Source organism: Zophobas morio, unplaced genomic scaffold (assembly GCF_036711695.1).
Source record: "Zophobas morio isolate AGI-343-1 ecotype UQ-CSIRO unplaced genomic scaffold, CSIRO_AGI_Zmor_V1 ptg000021l, whole genome shotgun sequence".
NCBI classification, from domain to species: domain Eukaryota; kingdom Metazoa; phylum Arthropoda; class Insecta; order Coleoptera; family Tenebrionidae; genus Zophobas; species Zophobas morio.
In genome coordinates, this window is record NW_026972126.1 from 20,913,416 (window position 1) to 20,932,162 (window position 18,747).

Consider the following 18,747-nt stretch of genomic DNA (forward strand, 5'->3'; position numbering starts at 1 on the left):
TTCATATTCTTTCAAAAAATTATACTATATCCAATATTCTTTCAAATTCTTTCAAAAACAAGACACCACGGACCTCCAAGATTATTTCAAACTTTTTCAAATTCAAAATATCACGGTTCCCACAGACTCTTGCACATTCTTTCAAACAAAAAAAAAAAAAGATTGTGGTGATCCCAGATTCTTTTATATTCTTTCAATAAAAGATCCTAGATGAAAGATTTTTTCGTATTCTTTCGAGTAAAGGATCGTAGAGATACCCACAATCCTTTAGAACTCTTCCAAAAACAAAATATCACGGTTCCCCAAGATTCTTTCAAAAAATTATCCTAGACTCAAGATTCTTTCATAGTCTTTTAGTCAAAGGATCTTCGGGATTCCCAAGATCCTGTCAAACTCTTTCTAAAACAAAACACTAGGGGATCATAAAATGGTTTCAAACTCTTTTAAAAGCAAGACACCACGGGCCTCCAAGATTCTTTCGAACTTTTTCAAAAGCAAAATATCACGGTTCCCCAAGAATTTTCACATTCGTCCAAAAAAAAAAGATCGTGTAATCTTGGATTCTTTTATATTTTGTCAATAAAAGGTCCTGGATCCAAAATTCTTCCGTATTTTTCAACCAAAGGGCCCTAGAGATCCCTACGGTTCTGTCAAGCTCTTTCAAAAACAAAATATCACGGTTCCCCAAGCTTCTTTCATATTCTTTAATCTCCACAATTTATTACATATATTATTATTATTATTAAAAGTTCTTTTAAACTCTTTGACAAAGAAAACACCAAAGGCACCTAAGATTCGTTCGTACTCTTACAAAAAAAAAATATCCTGGGGATCTGGGATTCTTTTATACATATGCTTCTAATAAAAGATCCTAGATCGAAGATTCTTTCATATTCTTTAATAAAAAAGATATTGGGGATTTCCAAAATTCTTTCGAAGTCTTTCACAAAGAAAACAACAAAGATACTTAAGATTCTTTCAGATTCTTAAAAAAAAAAAATTCTATAGCTTGCCAGGATTCTTGTATATTCTTTCAAAAAAATTTCCTAAATCTAGGATTCTTCCATAGTTTTTCAGCCAAAGGATCTTCGGGATCCCCAAGATTCGTACAAACTCTTTCTCAAACAAATCACTAGGGGATCATAAGATGGTTTCAAATTCTTTCAAAAACAAGACACCAAGGATCTCCAAGATTTTTTCAAACTTTTTGAAAGGCAAAATATCACGGTTCCCCAAGATTCTTCCATATTCTTTAATAAAAAATATCTTAGGGATCTCCAAAATTCTTTCAAACTCTTTCACAAAGAAAACACCAAAAGCACCTAAGATTTTTTCACACTCTTAAAAAAAAAAGATTCTATACCTTGCCAGGATTCTTGCATATTCTTTCAAAAAATTTTCCTAGATCTAGGATTCTTCCATAGTTTTTCAGCCAAAGGATCTTCGGGATCTCCAAGATTCGTCCAAACTCTTTCTCAAACAAAAAAAAAGGGAATCATAAGATGGTTTCAAATTCTTTCAAAAGCAAGACACCAAGGATCTCCAAGATTTTTTCAAACTTTTCCAAAGGCAAAATATCACGGTTCCCCAAGACTCTTTTCACATTCTTTCAAAAAAAAAGGTCGTGGGGATCCTAAATTCTTTTAAATTCTTCCAATAAAAGATCCTAGATCCATGATTCTTTCGTATTCTTTCAATCAAAGGCCCTAGAGTCGTCACGATTTTTTCAAACTCTTTCAAAACCAAATAACACGGTTCCCCAAGATTCTTTCATATTCTTTAATAAAAAATATCTTAGGGATCTCCAAAATTCTTTCAAACTCTTTCACAAAGAAAACACCAAAAGCACCTAAGATTCTTTCACACTCTTAAAAAAAGGTTTTATAGCTTGCCAGGATTCTTGCATATTCTTTCAAAAAATTTTCCTAGATCTAGGATTCTTCCATAGTTTTTCAGACAAAGGATCTTCGGGATCCCCAAGATTCTTCCAAACTGTTTCTCAAACAAAACACCAAGGGATCATAAGATGGTTTCAAATTCTTTCAAAAGAAAGCCTCCAAGATTCTTTCAAACTTTTTCAAACGCAAAATATCACAGTTCCTCAAGACTTTCACATTTTTCAAAAAAAAAAAAGATCGTGGGATACTAGATTCTTTTATATTCTTTCAATAAACGATCCTAGATACAAGACTCTTTCATAATCTTTCAAGTAAAGGACCCTAGAGATGCCCACGATTCTTTCAAACAATTTTAAAAACAAAATATCACGTTTCCCCGAGATTTTATTAATAAAAAGTATCCTAAGGATCTCGAAAAATTCTTTCAAATTCTTTCACAAAGAAAACACCAACGGTACCTAAGAATCTTAGGTACGTTGGTTCATATTTTTTCGATCTTCGGGATTATTTTTACTAGACAAATGGTGTGTCTAATAAACATGTCAACAGACAGACGGAACGGCGGACCTATTTTTTCATATTCGAATTTAATACAAAAAGTGAGGTTTTACAGGAATTTAGGTTTTTTAGATAGAATTAAAAATAAGCACACAAATTCGAGTCTTGCAAATTTTGATTCGGAATATTATAAAAATTTTGAAAAATATTTCGCCCTTGTCGAATGCACCTACAATCATTTTAAGCCTACGAAGTGTTAAAGGTAACAATATTTATCAAACGAATCTGCAATCTTCGCCTATTTGTTTTGATGCTATTAATCTGCCTATATGATTACTACGTTCAACACCTTTCACTTTCATCTCACAGATTACAGCACGTACGACGTCTACAGTGGCTTTGATTTGCTGATTTTGGAATTAACCCCCTTGTTTTAAAAATTCTTTACTACTTTTACGTGAAAAATTACCGTTTTCGTGTTCATTATTTGTTATTTCCTCATGTAACTGTACAGTTTTGATTTTTGTCCAAGAATTTGGATGTCTAAGGTAACGAATAAAACGAATTAATAAACAAACCACAGGTGTAGAATTATGTTTGTTTATTTGATAAAATTTAAACAGAATTTACTTTGGAAAATTTTGAAATGACATCGTCAAATTATTAGTGGGAAGGATGTACAGTATTGATTGGCGTTTTACCAACTAGAAATCACCAACAAGTGACAGACGGACGGAAACAGAGACTCGCTTCACTCTTACTGACGTCATGACGTCAAAATGTTGTGAATTTTTTGACAACTTTTCAAAGCTCAATTTTTCAATGAACCGAATGTTTGGTCATATTCTGACCGGTAAATAGTCGTTTTTGCTAAAGTAAGTTATGTACTTGTAAGTTAGACTAGTTCTAGTCTTGCTTTAAAACCTCTTTAGTCAAAATGGCTGTTATTTCTTCATCTTCTTCGTGAATCTTCTTTCTTCTTGCTAGTACAGAATCGGAAAATACTGCAGCTTTCGTCGCCATAGACTTCTTGCTCGAACAAGTTCCATCTTTGATTCTTTTTCTTTTGAATTTCATAAATTGTGCTAATAATTTTAGCATATAAATAAGTAGATTTGTGTCATTTTTGCACAAACACGCAGTTCACTCATCTACAAACAACGTTCTATTTCGAAAAATGTGTGCCATAAAAATTGGAAATAAATTATAAATAACAAATAGTTTCCTAAAGATTTGCTAATAATAGAAAATATTAATTAATTTTGTACATATTTGTGCACATTTCGGTCAAAATCCACGCTCATAATTCCGCACTACCAATTACCGAAGTTACGTTCGCTACCGTTAGATTTCCATAGCCAACAATAAGCTTCAAAGCCAAAAAACTTGTTAATTCTGAACCACACTCAGATCACGCCCCAGCACTCTTCTCCTCACGACTACACCTGGATACGCCACTGCCTTAACACGACTTTTCTACTTCTCCACCGTTGCGTAACTCTCGACGGGAGCATCGACAGCTAATAACAGTTCTTTGTTCGTGTTTGTAAACAAGATGATTCGCCTTGTCATGCGAACATCGATTTCGCACCGTTAAAAAGTCGAACGCCCTTCCGGAGCGCCGCCGATCGCCTCTCAAGGATGAAAGTGAAAGCAAAGCTCCTAAACTATTTCGATGCTTTCACCGGCTCCGGGATGGCCCAATCTTCAGCTCCGGGTCATTTACCACTGGGTCATTGCGGCCGAACGCTGCAGGATTTAAAAGTGAATTTCTCGTCGAAATCGAGCCGATATTTCGACGATTCCCCGCACCTGGACTGATTACCACTTATCTCGGCGCGTTTCCTGGCGCCCGTTTGCCCGCAATAAATTACATAAAGTGAAGTAATTAAATACGTAATATTATCGACGGCGATCGATTCGAAATCGCCATTAGAGATCTCGGTCCAGATGGCGCCGATGGTAAATCTGCCCGTCAAGGTCTGATCAGACCGCAACATTCACCTGTTTCATACCTCTTCTGTTTTCCTAAAGGTCAGCGGGCGCTGCCTTATCCTTACTATAAATAGAACCGGTGTACGATGGTGGCCAACATCGGATTTACCTTGCGACATGATCTTTATCAAAGGCCCAAGTGAGAACCGACACTTAACCGGTTGAAAAGTCGCCGCAAATCACGGTTCGACTTCTAGGAGTCGCTGAAGAACGAAGGAATTAGCGGGGATTGTTGATTAGCACTTCCTCTTGATCCAAAATTAACGAAGTTGACATAATGTTGTTTAACTTTATTTGGTGTTACTTTTTATAATTATTAAAGTCACAAGGCTTGTATTAGGTTGGCACAATTGATACAGTTGGCAACACCACTGGTAGCACAAATCTAGAAAGAATATGGACAGAGTATTTCGTTGTGGAATTAGGTCCGAGTTAGCGCAAGACTTGTGCAAGTAACATTTAAAACCCTCAAATTTGTGCGCAATTCTCGTTGGTATTATTTCTAGGTTTGTGCTTAGTAACGATTACTCAACAAACGTCAAATACTTTTCAAATATCAAACCGGCACGAAAAGCACGAATAAAAGCGGTTTTGAAATGTGGCGCGTGCGCGATGTTGCCACTTTGTTTTATTCTATTTTACTTCGAATACTAAAAAAAAAAAAAAAATCTGGAAATCTCCAAAATCCTTCATGAATAGTATTTTGAGTGTCATGATTATTTTTAAAATTTTTAAAACGTTATTAATCTTTTTTTAGGAATCAAAAATACATCTATGTCATCGTGGGCAATTCTTTGAAATTTTTAGACCCTAAAAATCTGAAAAAATCTAATATCTATGATTATTTGGAAAATTCTACGGATAATAAAATGCGGAAAAACCATGTGCTGTTAGGTACTAGCCACTAGCCCCGACCACCCGCCCACCCCCCTCTATTTTCCTAGAAGAGTGGGTCATCTGCCAAAATCAGTCCTATCTTAACAAGTATTAGCCCCGCCCACCCACCCTTATTTTCTTAGAGGATATATCATTTGCAAAAATCAGTCAAATACTTGCCAAGATACGACTGATTTTGGCAAATGACCTATTCTTTATTTTCTTAGAAGAATAGGTCATTCGATTTTTTATTTTTCTGGACAACTGAAAAAGACTTTCAATTTTTTAGTTTTACAATTTTGGCAGTTCTTTGATTTCTCAATTTTCAATTGTTGGATTTTTCGATTTTTCAAAATTTCGGTTGGAATAAATTTATTCTTTTAGTTAAAAAATCGAAAAATGACAAATCGTGAAAAGGAAAAATTTTAACTTGGGAAATTGAAAAATCAAACGATTTTTTTCAGTTTTTCGGTATTTCAGTTTTTGATTTTCCGATTTCTCATTTATTCAATTGTTCAATTTGTCATTTTTTGATTTTTAAGTTTTTTTATTTTTAGCAAGTACTAGCTCCACCCAACCAGCCTTTATTTTCTTAGAAGAATAAGTCTTCTGCCAAAATTAGTCTTATCTTGGCAGGTACTAGCCCCCCGCCCACCCTCCCTTATTTTCTTAGAGGATGTCATTTGCCAAAGTCAGTCTCTTCTTGACAAGTACTAGCCCCGCCCACCCGCCCTTTGTTTTCTTAAAAGAGTGGGTCATCTGCCAAAATCAGTCTTATCTCAACAAGTACTAGCCCCACCCACCCGCCCTTTGTTTTCTTAGAGAGTAGGTCATTTGCCAAAATCAGCCTTATCGTAGCGAGTAGTACTAAATTTTTCAGTTTTTCGATTTTTCAACTTCCGAATTTTTCAATTCCTCGCTTTTTAAATTTGCAACTTTTTGATCTATCTTTCGATTTTTATTTCTCTGGGCAACTGCAAAAAACTTTCGATTTTTAGTTTTACAATTTTGGCAGTTTTCCGATTTCTCAATTATCTGTTTTTTAAAAATTTCGAGAAAATAGATGTTTATTTTTTTAAATTTTCGATTTTTGATTTTTTGTCACCGAGTTTTTGGAAGGGAGTAAAAAGTAATTTTGATCAGCGGTTGCCATGTTTACCGTAACTGTAAAACATCTGAAAATTTTGTTTCTAATTTTCAATTTTTGGATTTTTCGATTAAATTTGTTCTTTTAGTTAAAAAATCGAAAAATGACAAATCGTGAAAAGGAAAAATTTTAAGTTGGGAAATCGAAAAATCAAAAGATTTTTTTCAATTTTTCGGTATTTCAGTTTTTGATTTTCCGATTAAACACATGTACAATTTTCCGATTTCTCATGTATCCAATTGTTCAATTTGTCATTTTTTGATTTTCAAGTTTTTTTATTTTTAGCAAGTACTAGCCCCACCCACCCAGCCTCTATTTTCTTAGAAGAATAAGTCATCTGCCAAAGTCAGTCTCATCTTGACAAGTACTAGCCCCGCCCACCCGCCCTTTATTTTCTTAAAAGAGTGGGTCATCTGCCAAAATCAGTCTTATATTGACAAGTACTAGCCCCACCCACCCGCCCTTTGTTTTCTTAGAGAGTAGGTCATTTGCCAAAATCAGCCTTATCGTAGCGAGTACTACTAAATTTTTCAGTTTTTCGATTTTTCAACTTCCGAATTTTTCAATTTCTCGCTTTTTAAATTTTCAACTTTTTGATCTGTCTTTCGATTTTTGATTTCTCTGGGCAACTGAAAAAAACGTTCGATATTTAGTTTTACAAATTTGGCAGTTTTCCGATATCTCAATTATCTGTTTTTTTTTAAATTTCGAGGAAATAGATGTTAATTTTTTTAAATTTTCGATTATTGATTTTTTGTCACCGAGTTTTTGGAAGGGAGTAAAAAGTAATTTTGATCAACGGTTGGCATGTTTACCGTAACTTTAAAACATCTGAAAATTTTGTTTCTAATTTTTAATTTTTGGATTTTTCGATTAAATTTGTTCTTTTAGTTAAAAAATCGAAAAATGACAAATCGTGAAAAGGAAAAATTTTAACTTGGGAAATTGAAAAATCAAAAAATTGGAATTAAAAACTGCTAAATTGTCAAAACAACTTATCAAATGAAATATTCAAAAGTTAAAAAATCTAAAAACTAAAAAAAAAATGAAAACTGGGATTCCGAATTCGATTTTATAAGATGTTTTTTTTTTCAATTTATCGATATTTCAATTTTTGATTTTCCGATTAAACAGTTGTACAATTTTCCGATATCCCATTTTTTGATATTTAAGTTTTTTTATTTTTAGCAAGTACTAGCCCCACCCACCCACCCTTTATTTTCTTAGAGGATTTGTCATTAATTGCAAAAATCAGTCTCATACTTGCCAAGATATGATTGATTTTGGCAGATGACCTACTCTTCTAAGAAAATGAAGGGTGGGTGGGCGGGGCTAGTACCTTTTCTTAGAAGAATAGGTCATTTGTCAAAATAAGTCTTATATTGGCAAACACTAGCCTGGCCCACCCACCTTTTATTTTCTTAAAGGGTAGGTTATTTGGCAAGTACTGCCATAGTGTAAAATTTCATTTTTGAAAAAGTTGTTTAAAAATTCTCAAAAAATTCAGAGATATATATCCCGACGTGCTGATTCCAAAAATATAGCACGTTTATGGTAACGGAGTAATATTTTCGGAAAATTCGGATTTTTTGAAAATTTTGAAAATTGCTATATTTCAGTGGACGTTTCTGGAAAAACGGTTTAAGTTATCGAAGAAATGAAGCCAGAAGTGACTTCTGCGGCCCAAAATCTACATGGAAATATTTAGTTAAATTTCGAAAATTCGGATTATCGAGGTTATACTGCATGTGTTTTTTAAATTTTGAAACATTTTTTCTGGCTGATTTTTATTAAAATTTTAAAAATTATCAAAATGAAAATTTCAGAGTTGCTCGCAAGTTCGAAAGAAACACTTACGTCACTAAATTGTGTAAAGAACAAACTCGAAAATGCTGGATATGTTTCGTTGTACTTTAGGTGCGAGGGAAGTTCTGTCGAAACAACTTTCGACCAATTTTTTGACTTCTGGACTTTTCGAGTACCCGATCATTTGACGTTCTGATTTCTTCATGTTTCACTTCTACAATTTTTCGATTTCTCGATTGTTAAACTTTTCCGATTCATTTTTTCGAAATTTTAATTTTTTGAATTTAAAATTTTTAGATATCTCGGTTTCTCGATTTTTTAGTTCTCCGATATTCTATTTTCCAGTTTTTTTGAATTTTTGATTTTTCAGTTTTGCCCTATTTCAATTCTATTTAGGCGACTGGTTTTTGGGATTTGTTGGGTTGCACTTCAAGGACGAGGGAAGTTCTATCGAAATAACCTTCGACCAATTTTTTATGACTTATGAAATAGATGACTAAACAAATTTTCTGTTAAGCCCTGGAAAATTAATTTAAACATAAAGTAACGTCAAGTAAGAAATAAAGTATCAGGTATTTTGAGATTACGTCATCAATTTTTTAGAGGGGATGACTACACAAACTTTTATTAGAGCTTTATCATATGCGCTATAAGCTTGAAGTACAACAAATTTCAAAGTAATCTATACAGAGTTTTCACAATTACCTGCCTAATGAATCGCCAACAGATCGTTTAATATTTTTCATGCTTCTTGTTAATAAACTTTCTAAAAAGATTTTTCTGTTACCTGGAATAACAATACTTCAAAGTATTGTCTTTTTAAAAAACTTAACATTCTCACTTTGCCCAGTCTATTTATTTATAGATGCTTAGAGCAAATACAACTCATCCCACATCTGATGTTAAATTACACGATGGTAATGAACCAATGATCCACTCGTGCTACAAAAATCCAGGAATCGCACAAGCTATTATCGTACTAAATTGCGTCGTTTTTTATTAAAACAAGCATTATCTCATTTCCTTCGACCCCCTCGTGGACACGCCACTGTCCCCCTGTTTATCACATCTCACCAATTAACACTCTGGCACCGCTCCAGCCATCGCCTCCTAGTAAACACCACCAGCGTCCCATAGACAAACTGTCTGCCGATTGTTTAAGCTCTGAATCAACAGATTCGCGGTTAATTGAATTCAGGCTGAAAACATCTGGACGACGGGATGATGGATGGGCTTGTTGTTGGCGAGGAACGATGGAAAAAACACGTGCCGATAAATGAATCAATGAGTTTGTCGCACAATGCTGGCCAATCTAGATCATGGTTATTGTTGGAGTGACGTTAATGTGGGGAAATTGCACTCTGGGGAAAAGGACGCAGAGGTGCGCATTAAAGCGGGTTAGTGTGATGGAACGCTTTTTTCGTTTCAGGGTCGTGTCTGTCGCGATTGTTGTTTACAAGTGAGGAGAACTGGAATTGCGAAAAGAAGTGCACGAGGAGAGTGGTAACGATGTGATGATGATTCGGAATGAGCTTGTTCAAAATAAAATCATTGAGATTTTTTTTTGAGATGGTTAACCTTTGGAAGCGGTTGAGGGTTAGGTTGGAGAAAAATACGGCGACAAATTACATTTACAGATGGTTGTGTGGATGTCGATGGTGTAGCTGTAATGGAACGTGTCTGCGAAGTTGTAAACCCGGTTTTTAAAAACATTGTTAACTGAAGTGATAATGAATATTAAAAGTTATTTTATTGTTTAAAGTTGTAGTAAAGTTTTAAGACTGTGGCTCTACAGACCCTTAGTATGTTTAACACGATTTCTACAGTATCAATTAACTGAAACAACCGAACTGGTACCAGACGCTTTGTGGCCATGCTATTAAAACTGGGGAGTCAAAAACATTAAGAATGATCGAATAACCCTGACATTTCTGAAGCTATTGGAAGTAGTGTTGTGTGGAAAATTTTAAGAATATCGTTCCACTGTCGTGTTAACATTAAATAAAATAATTTGTCAAAAAAATACAAAGCAACTCAGAAATTTTCATTTTGATAATTTCTAAAATTTTCAAAATTTTTATAAAAATTAAACCATGACGAAAATAAGGTATTTTAATTTTTCTAAATTTAAAACAATGCAGAAATTATAATCAAAATCAGAATAAACAAGTTCTCATTTGATTATAAAAAATTCCAAATTAAATAAACAATATAAATATGAAAATAATGACTAGCTGTTTCAAACTCAGAAATCTTCATTGTAAACAAAACGAACATCAGCGTAAATAAAAAAGTTTCCATTTGAAATACAAAGAATTCGCATTTGTTGCGAAATAAAATAAACAATATTGATATGAAAACTCTGGGAACTCAGGCTGACATGTAATTTCTTGTTTTGAAAATAGTTGAATCTTTCGCAGTCATTTTAACAACGATGAATCCGTTTTATTAGGCAATTTCGTAATTCTCTACGATGTAAATTTATAAATTTCTATTGAGTTTTGCTATGGGGACATGATAACTGATAACTCCGTATTTAATTTTAGGGCGAATGGGCCATATCTTAAGGCGGAGTTTGGGTGGGTGGGCGGGGCACCTCTTTAAACTTTCTCTATTTGGAAAATGCTATTAGTAGTTATTCAGTAGTTATATAACTAGGAGTAGAATTTTCCAATAAAGAAAGTTTAAAAAGATGGCCCGCCCACCCACCCAAACCTTAATATATAACTTTGGCGCCAAAAGTAAATGCGAAATTATCATTGTTATCATCATCATGGGCGATATTTTAAAGCGTTGTTTTTGCATCTCTTTAAATTTTCTCCATGTGGAAAATTCTTATTGGCCGTCAGTAGTTATATATCTAATTCAGGTTCAAGCTCACACATAATTTCTTCTTTTGGCAATAATTGTAGCTTTTGTAATCTTTTTAACACAGGTGAATCTATTTTATTAGTCAATTTCGTACGTTTCTAACATATAAATTTATAAATTTCTACTGAGTTTTGCTATTGGGACATGATAACTCCGTATTTAATTTTAGGGCAAATGAGCGAAATCTTAAGGCGGAGTTTGGCTGGATGGGCGGGGCACCTATTTTAACTCCTTTATGTGTAAAATTCTATTGGTCATCAGTAGTTATGTAGTGGAGGTTCTAGCTCACATGTAATTTCTTGTTTACGAATAACTGTAGCTTTCCTTATCTTTTTAACAAAGGTGAATCCGTTTCAATATACAAATTCCTACGTTTCTGTGATGTAAATTTATAACTTTCCACTGAGTTTTGCTATTCGGTTATGGTAACTCCGTATTTAATTTTAGCGAGAATGGGCAATATCTTAAGGCGGAGTTTGGGTGGGCGGGCGGGGCAGCTTTTTAATCTTTCTCTAAAATTCTATTCGTAGTTCAATAACTTCAATAACTTCCAATAAAGAAAGTTTAAAAAGCTGCCCCGCCCACCCACCCAAACTCCACCTTGATATATAACTCTGTGGCGCTAAAAGAAATTGGAGAATTATCATTATCATCATGAGCGATATCTTAAGGCAGAGTTTGGGTGGGTGGGCGGGGTATCTCTTTAAATTTTCTCTATTTGGAAAATTCTGTTTGTAGTTATTCAGTAGTTATGTAACTCCGAATAGAATTTTCCAGTAAAGAAAGTTTAAAAAAATGCCCCGCCCACCCAGCCGAATTCCACCTTGATATATAAATATTTAGCGCTAAAAGTAAATGCGAAATTATCATTGTTAATCATCATGGACGATATCTTAAGGCGGAGTTTGGGTGGGTGGGCGGGGCAGCTTTTTAATCTTTCTTTATAGGAAAATTCTATTCGAAGTTCAATAACTTCAATAACTTCCAATAAAGAAAGTTTAAAAAGCTGCCCCGCCCACCCACCCAAACTCCACCTTGATATATAACTCTGTGGCGCTAAAAGAAAATGGAGAATTATCATTATTATCATCATGAGCGTTATCTTAATGCAGAGTTTGGGTGGGTGGGCGGGGCACCTCTTTAAACTTTCTCTATTTGAAAAATCTGTTTGTAGTTATTCAGTAGTTTAATTATATAACTACGAATACAATTTTCCAGTAAAGAAAGTTCAAAAAGATGCCCCGCCCACCCACCCGAATTCTACCTTGATATATAACTATTTGGCGCTAAAAGTAAATGCGAAATTATCATTGTTGTCATCATGGACGATATCTTAAGGCGGAGTATGGGTGGGTGGGCGGGGCAGCTTTTTAAACTTTCTTTATAGGAAAATTCTATTCGTAGTTCAATAACTTCAATAACTTCCAATAAAGAAAGTTTAAAAAGCTGCCCCGCCCACCCACCCAACTCCACTCTTTGGCGCTAAAAGAAAATGGAAAATTATCATTATTATCATGATGAACGATATCTTAAGGCAGAGTTTGGGTAGGTGGGCAGGGTATCTCTTTAAATTTTCTCTATTTGGAAAATTCTGTGTGTAGTTATTCAGTAGTTATGTAACTCCGAATAGAATTTTCCAGTAAAGAAAGTTTAAAAAGATGCCCCGCCCACCCATCCGAATTCTACCTTGATATATAACTATTTGGCGCTAAAAGTAAATGCAAAATTATCATTGTTGTCATCATGGACGATATCTTAAGGCGGAGTTTGGGTGGGTGGGCGGGGCATCTCTTTAAAAACTTCTCTATTTGGAAAATTCTGTTTGTAGTTATTCAGTAGTTATATAACAACGAATAGAATTTTCCAATAAAACCTTTTTCCAAACTCCTCCTTAATATATCTCTTTGGCACTAAAAGTAAAGGCGGAATTATCATTTCCAACAAAGAAAACTCAGTCAAACTTTATAAATTTATATACAGAAAATCACGAAATTGCCTAATAAAACGGACTCATCGTTGTTAAAAAGATTGCGAAAGCTATAATTATTCCCAAAAGAGAAAATTACATGTGAGCTAGAACCTCCACTACATAACTACTGACTACGAATAGAATTTTCGACATTGGGAAAATTTAAAGAAATGCCCCGCCCACCCACCCAAACTCCGCCTTAAAATATCGCTCATTCGCGCTAAAATTAAATACGGAATTTTCATCGCCCAATAGCAAAACTCAATGAAACTTTGTAAATTTACATTACAGAAAAACACGAAATCATCCAATGAAACGGACTCACCTTTGTTAAAAAGATTGCGAAAGTTACAATCATTCCCAAAAGAAAAAAATACATGTGACCCAGAACCTGCACTATATAAAAACTGACTACCACTAGAATTTTTCACATAAGGAAAGTTTAAAGAGAAGCCCCGCCCACCCACCCGAACTCCGCCTTAAGATACGGCTCATTCCCGCTTAAATTAAATACGGAACTATCATCTCCCAATTGCAAAACTCAGTGAAACTTGTAAATTTACGTTATAGAAAAGCAAGAAATTACCAAATGAAACGGACTCCCCTTTGTTAAAAAGATTGCGGAAACCACAGTCATTCCCAAAAGAAAAAAATACATGTGACCCAGAACCTTCACTATACAAGCACCGCCCACCCACCCAAACTCCACCTTAATATATAACTCTTTGGCGCTTATAGTAAATGGGGAATTATCATTATTATAATCATGAGCGACATCTTAAGGCAGAGTTTGGGTGGGTGGGCGGGGCATCTCTTTAAACTTTCTCTATTTGAAAAATTCTGTTTGTAGTTATTCAGTAGTTATATAACAACGAATAGAATTTTCCAATAAAGTTTAAAAAGATGCCCAGCCCACGCACCAACCCAAACTCCTCCTTAATATATAACTCTTTGGCGCTAAAAGTAAATGCGGAAATATCGTTATTATTATCATGGACGATATCGTAAGGCGCAGTTTGGGTGGGTGGGCGGGGCATCTCTTTAAACTTTCTCTATTTGGAAAATTCTGTTTGTAGTTATTTAATAGTTATATAACAACGAATAGAATTTTCCAATAAAGTGTAAAAAGAAGCTCCGCCCACGCACCCACCCAAACTCCTCCTTAATATATAACTCTTTGCCGCTAAAAGTAAAGGCGGAATTATCATTCCACAAAGAAAACTCAGTCAAACTCTATAAATTTACATACAGAAAATCTCGAAATTGTCTAATCAAACGAACTCATCGTTGTTAAAAAGATTGCGAAAGCTATAATTATTCCCAAAAGAGAAAATTACATGTGAGCCAGAACCTCCACCACATAACTATTGACTATGAATAGAATTTTCGACATAGGGAAAATTTAAAGAGATGCCCCACCCACCCACCCAAACTCCGCCTTAAAATATCGCTCATTCGCGCTAAAATTAAATACGGAATTTTCATCGCCCAATAGCAACTTTGTAAATTTACATTACAGAAAAACACGAAATCATCCAATAAAACGGACTCACCTTTGTTAAAAAGATTGCGAAAGTTACAATCATTCCTAAAAGGAAAAAATACATGTGAGCCAGAACCTGCACTATATAAAAACTGACTACCACTAGAATTTTTCACATAAAGAAAGTTTAAAGAGAAGCCCAGCCCACCCACCCAAACTCCGCCTTAAAATATCGCTCATTTGCGCTAAAATTAAATAACAAATTATCATCTACCAATAGCAAAATTCAGTGGAACTTTGTAAGTTTATATCACCTAAAAACCACGAATTTGCCGAATAAAACGGACTCACCTTTGTTAAAAAGATTGGTAAAGCTACAATTATTCCCAAAAGAAGAACTTGAGTCATAACTACTGACTACGAATAGAATTTTTCACATAGAGAAAGTTTAAAGAGATTCCCCGCCCACCCACCCGAACTCCGCCTTAAGATATCGCTCATTGGCGCTAAAATTACATACGGAATTATCATCTCCAAATAGCAAAACTCGGTGGAACTTTCTAAGTATACATAACAGAAAAGCACGAAATCGCCTCATAGAAGGGACCCTCCTTTGTTAAAAAAATTGAGAAAGAATAGAATTTTTCACAAATGGAAAGTTTAAAGTGATACCCCGCCCGCCCACCCACCCGAATTTAGCTTGATAATATCGCTCATTCGCTAGAAAATTAAATACGGAATTATCATCTCCCAATAGCAAAACTCAGTAAAACTTCGTAAATCACAGAAAAGCACGAAGTTACCTGATAGGACGAACTCATCTTTGTTAAAGAGATTACGAAAGCTACAATTATTCCCAAAAGAAGAAATTACGTGTGAGCCAAAACGTGCGCACTATATGACTACTAACTACCAACAGAATTTTTCACATAGGAAAAGTTTAAAGAGAAGCCCCGCCCACCCATCTAAACTCCGCCTTCATATGTCGTCCATTCGCGCTAAAGTAAATACGGAATTATCATCTCTCAATAACAATATTTAGTGAAACTTTACAAATTTACATCTCAGAAAAACCACGAAATTGTCAAATAAAACGGATTCACCTTTGTTAAAAAATTGCCAAGGCTACAATTATCCCCAAAAGAAGAAAATTACGTTTAAAGCAGAACCTGTACTATCTAACCAACTATGAATACAATTTTATACATAAAATTTAAAGAAATGCCCCGCCCACCCACCCAAACTCCGTCTTAAGATATCGCTCATTAGCGCTAAAAGTAAATGCGGAATTAGCATCCTCCAATACCAAAACTCAGTGGAACTCTATAATTTTACATCACAGGATTTTCCTCATGGAGAAAGATTAAAGAAAAAATCGACCTAGGAACTCCTAGTTTAATTTTTTTTTATTTCCATTTAAGGTGCATTTGAAGTAAATTCGCCTCGTTAATATTGCAATCGAGATGGTTTTCCCTAAGTTATCAATAACATTCTTCTTGTGGGTTTTTTTAATGTCATTAATGTTACTGTGGGAACTGTTTACAGCTTGGTAATTAGTAATTTTCTTTCGTAAACTTTGTAAACTGAAAAAAATAATACCATGTGAGTCATAATTAAAAACATTTCAATTATGAATCAACTTACCCAACTTGTGCACAGCCTCCGCTGATTCTATTACCAACGGTGCAAATTTGCGTGGTATTCGTGCCGCGAAAAGTATTTAACCTAATTTTTGTGGGGAATTTGCGTTCGTCAGATTGCTACTATTTCGCGAGCCGCGAAAATTCAAATATGCCTAATTTCGGAGTTACGACGTATCGCTTCGCCCCCACCGCTCCGCCACTGGCGGTGATGCTTCTGGCGCCGTTCCAGAGGAAATCTCCAACTCCCTCACAATAGTGGTTGTTTATTTTCAATCGGTTTATTTTCGCTGTTGCAGATTAGATCGGGAAAGCCAAATGGGAGCCTCCAGTCCGCACCTGTAGCCGGCACTGAGAAGATGACTTAAGCCCCAACCATGAGCCCTTGCATGATCGTGTTAACCGCCGTCTTCTCCTGCGTCTGTGTGCTGTCCCACCCCGCCAAGCCTCTCAACGAGCGTTCCACGGAGCTCGCCTTCGAGGCCTGGCTGCTGGTGGACCAGAGCAACCGCCAGAGCGACCTGGGCGGCCTCCTGCGCCGCCGGATCACCCCCAAGTCCGTCTTCATCGCCCCCACCTTCAGCCCCGAGTCGCTCCCGCCCTGCGCCGAGGGCTACAAGTCCGACTCCATGGGCCGCTGCGTCAAGTTCGTCAAGATCAACACCACGGCGCATTTCAACTTCATCCTGGATAGGCTGAACGCGCAGTTCGCGGAGGAAGCCACCACGGAGAGGGCCACCCAGGGCCCGCTGCACCTCAATATCCCCTTTCCGGGCGAGCCCGAGGAGAACAAGACCAGCGTCCCGTTCTTCGACTTGGAGGACGCGACGGAGATGGCCATCGTGGTGACGCCGTTGGGCAACCACCTCCGGCACGACCACCCCTCGAACACCGCCGTGAAGGTGGACATGAAGAGGGACGGCGAGGTGTTTGACGCGAAGAAAGTCGCGGCGATACTCAGGGTGGATCCTGAGGACGTGCAGACGACGACGTTGGAAGAGTTGAGTACCACGCTGATGGCGACGACGTGGAACGACGAGACCACGACGGAGATGACCACGGAGGTGGCGTCCACGACCACGGAGACCAGCGAGACCACGACGCTCCTGGAAGGGGACGCGATCTTCTTCCAGATTTAGCGTCTAGATCTAGAATCACCAAATCACGTACAAACGAGACAATAGACACTCCCAGAATCGCCAGGCGGGTCAAAACCAAATTAGACTAATCGAATAGGTTAAGAATGTTGTGATGTTTTAGTCGTTAACTAAGGTATTAAATGTACATATTGTATATGCAAATGTTTTAATTTGTCAGTGTATATAAGTATTGTATTTATTTTACTAACTGTTGAAGTGGCTTGAGCACAAGCACAGTATTACAAACTTCAACCCACTAATCCCCTATTTTTAAACGTTGTTGTAGGACTAGGTTAATCAATCCGTCTTTCGTCATTCTCCAACACGTGTATGCGATTGTGTTCCCTAGACCTTAATAGACTGATTAACCTTTCGTTCGACTGTTAGGTACAAATGTAAAGTTAGTTACAAGAAGGTATTTATTGTCAATATTCCATGTTATGTACTTGTGCCAGTATACAATAAAACTTAAAATTAAAAATCTAAACCGACAAGGTCTTCCACCCGAAACAATATCGTAACCTTTACGTGCCGCAAAAAGGCATCAAATCGACCTCCAATCAACACGTACGCAAAACAAAGTCACTACACCCGTGTATTTTCAAGCTTCCGCCGGGGACTTTGACGTCATTCGCCGGTTTTCACTTACAAAACACTAAAAATACAATCACAGACGTCATTTGGGGTATCAATCTAGCGAGACGCAGGAGGCTGTGAAAACAAACACGAATGAGCAATGACAGGCGCCTACTTCGCGAGCGGTGACTCATCTTGATTTACGCCGATCACTCTGTATATATGACGGCTCGGAGGGTTAGAACAGCAAATAGGTGAGTCGATCTAAGACGCAGTGCCATAATTTGGCCAAAACTGGTGCGTGGGGGACGAAAACAAACCGATGTCAATTATTTCGTACTTACCGCGTAGAAAACAACACGTATTTTAGGGTCGGGTAAATACTGCAATTATTTTTAACGCCGCGTGTAAACACCTGTTTTTTTTATGGGGGTCCGGAAAATTTGGGCACGTTTGAACACAACAAGTTTTATAGTAGCGCACTGCTGCCAACGTGACTAACGCGGAGGGCGCGCCATCTATGTGTCAAAGCTTGAACGCGTGATTAAAGTTGATTTAAATACAGATTTAGACTAATTTAGAGGAGATTGCAGTTCAGATATGTACAATTGAGACAAAAGTAAGTATTTTTTGCATTTCCTGCTTATTTAGTCGATTGTTTCCCGGTAATTGACGCCTTGGAGTGGAAATGGAGCATGGGACAGTGGCGTCCCTAGAACTTTTTGGCTGAAAGAAGATATAAATGGGTGAAAAAGACATAAACAAGTACGCTAGAGAGAAAGAAAACAGAAACGTTAATTTTTGCCGTTTTCATGCAAAATCTGGTTTAATATCCATGGTCGAACCATT

At 36.4% G+C, this 18,747-nt stretch overlaps 1 protein-coding gene across 4 annotated transcripts in view; it reads left to right on the plus strand.

Annotated features, from left to right (window-relative positions):
• Positions 1-17,809, plus strand: part of LOC135131866 (uncharacterized) — a 94,833-nt gene extending 77,024 nt beyond the window's left edge. For all 4 annotated transcript variants that reach the window (XM_064059717.1, XM_064059714.1, XM_064059715.1 and 1 more), the window contains exon 2: positions 16,483-17,809. In XM_064059717.1, coding sequence (XP_063915787.1) covers positions 16,561-17,322 — 762 coding nt within the window. In that variant the 5' untranslated portion in view covers positions 16,483-16,560 and the 3' untranslated portion in view covers positions 17,323-17,809. The remainder of the gene's footprint in view (positions 1-16,482) is intronic.
• The last annotated feature ends 938 nt before the right edge of the window (positions 17,810-18,747 follow it).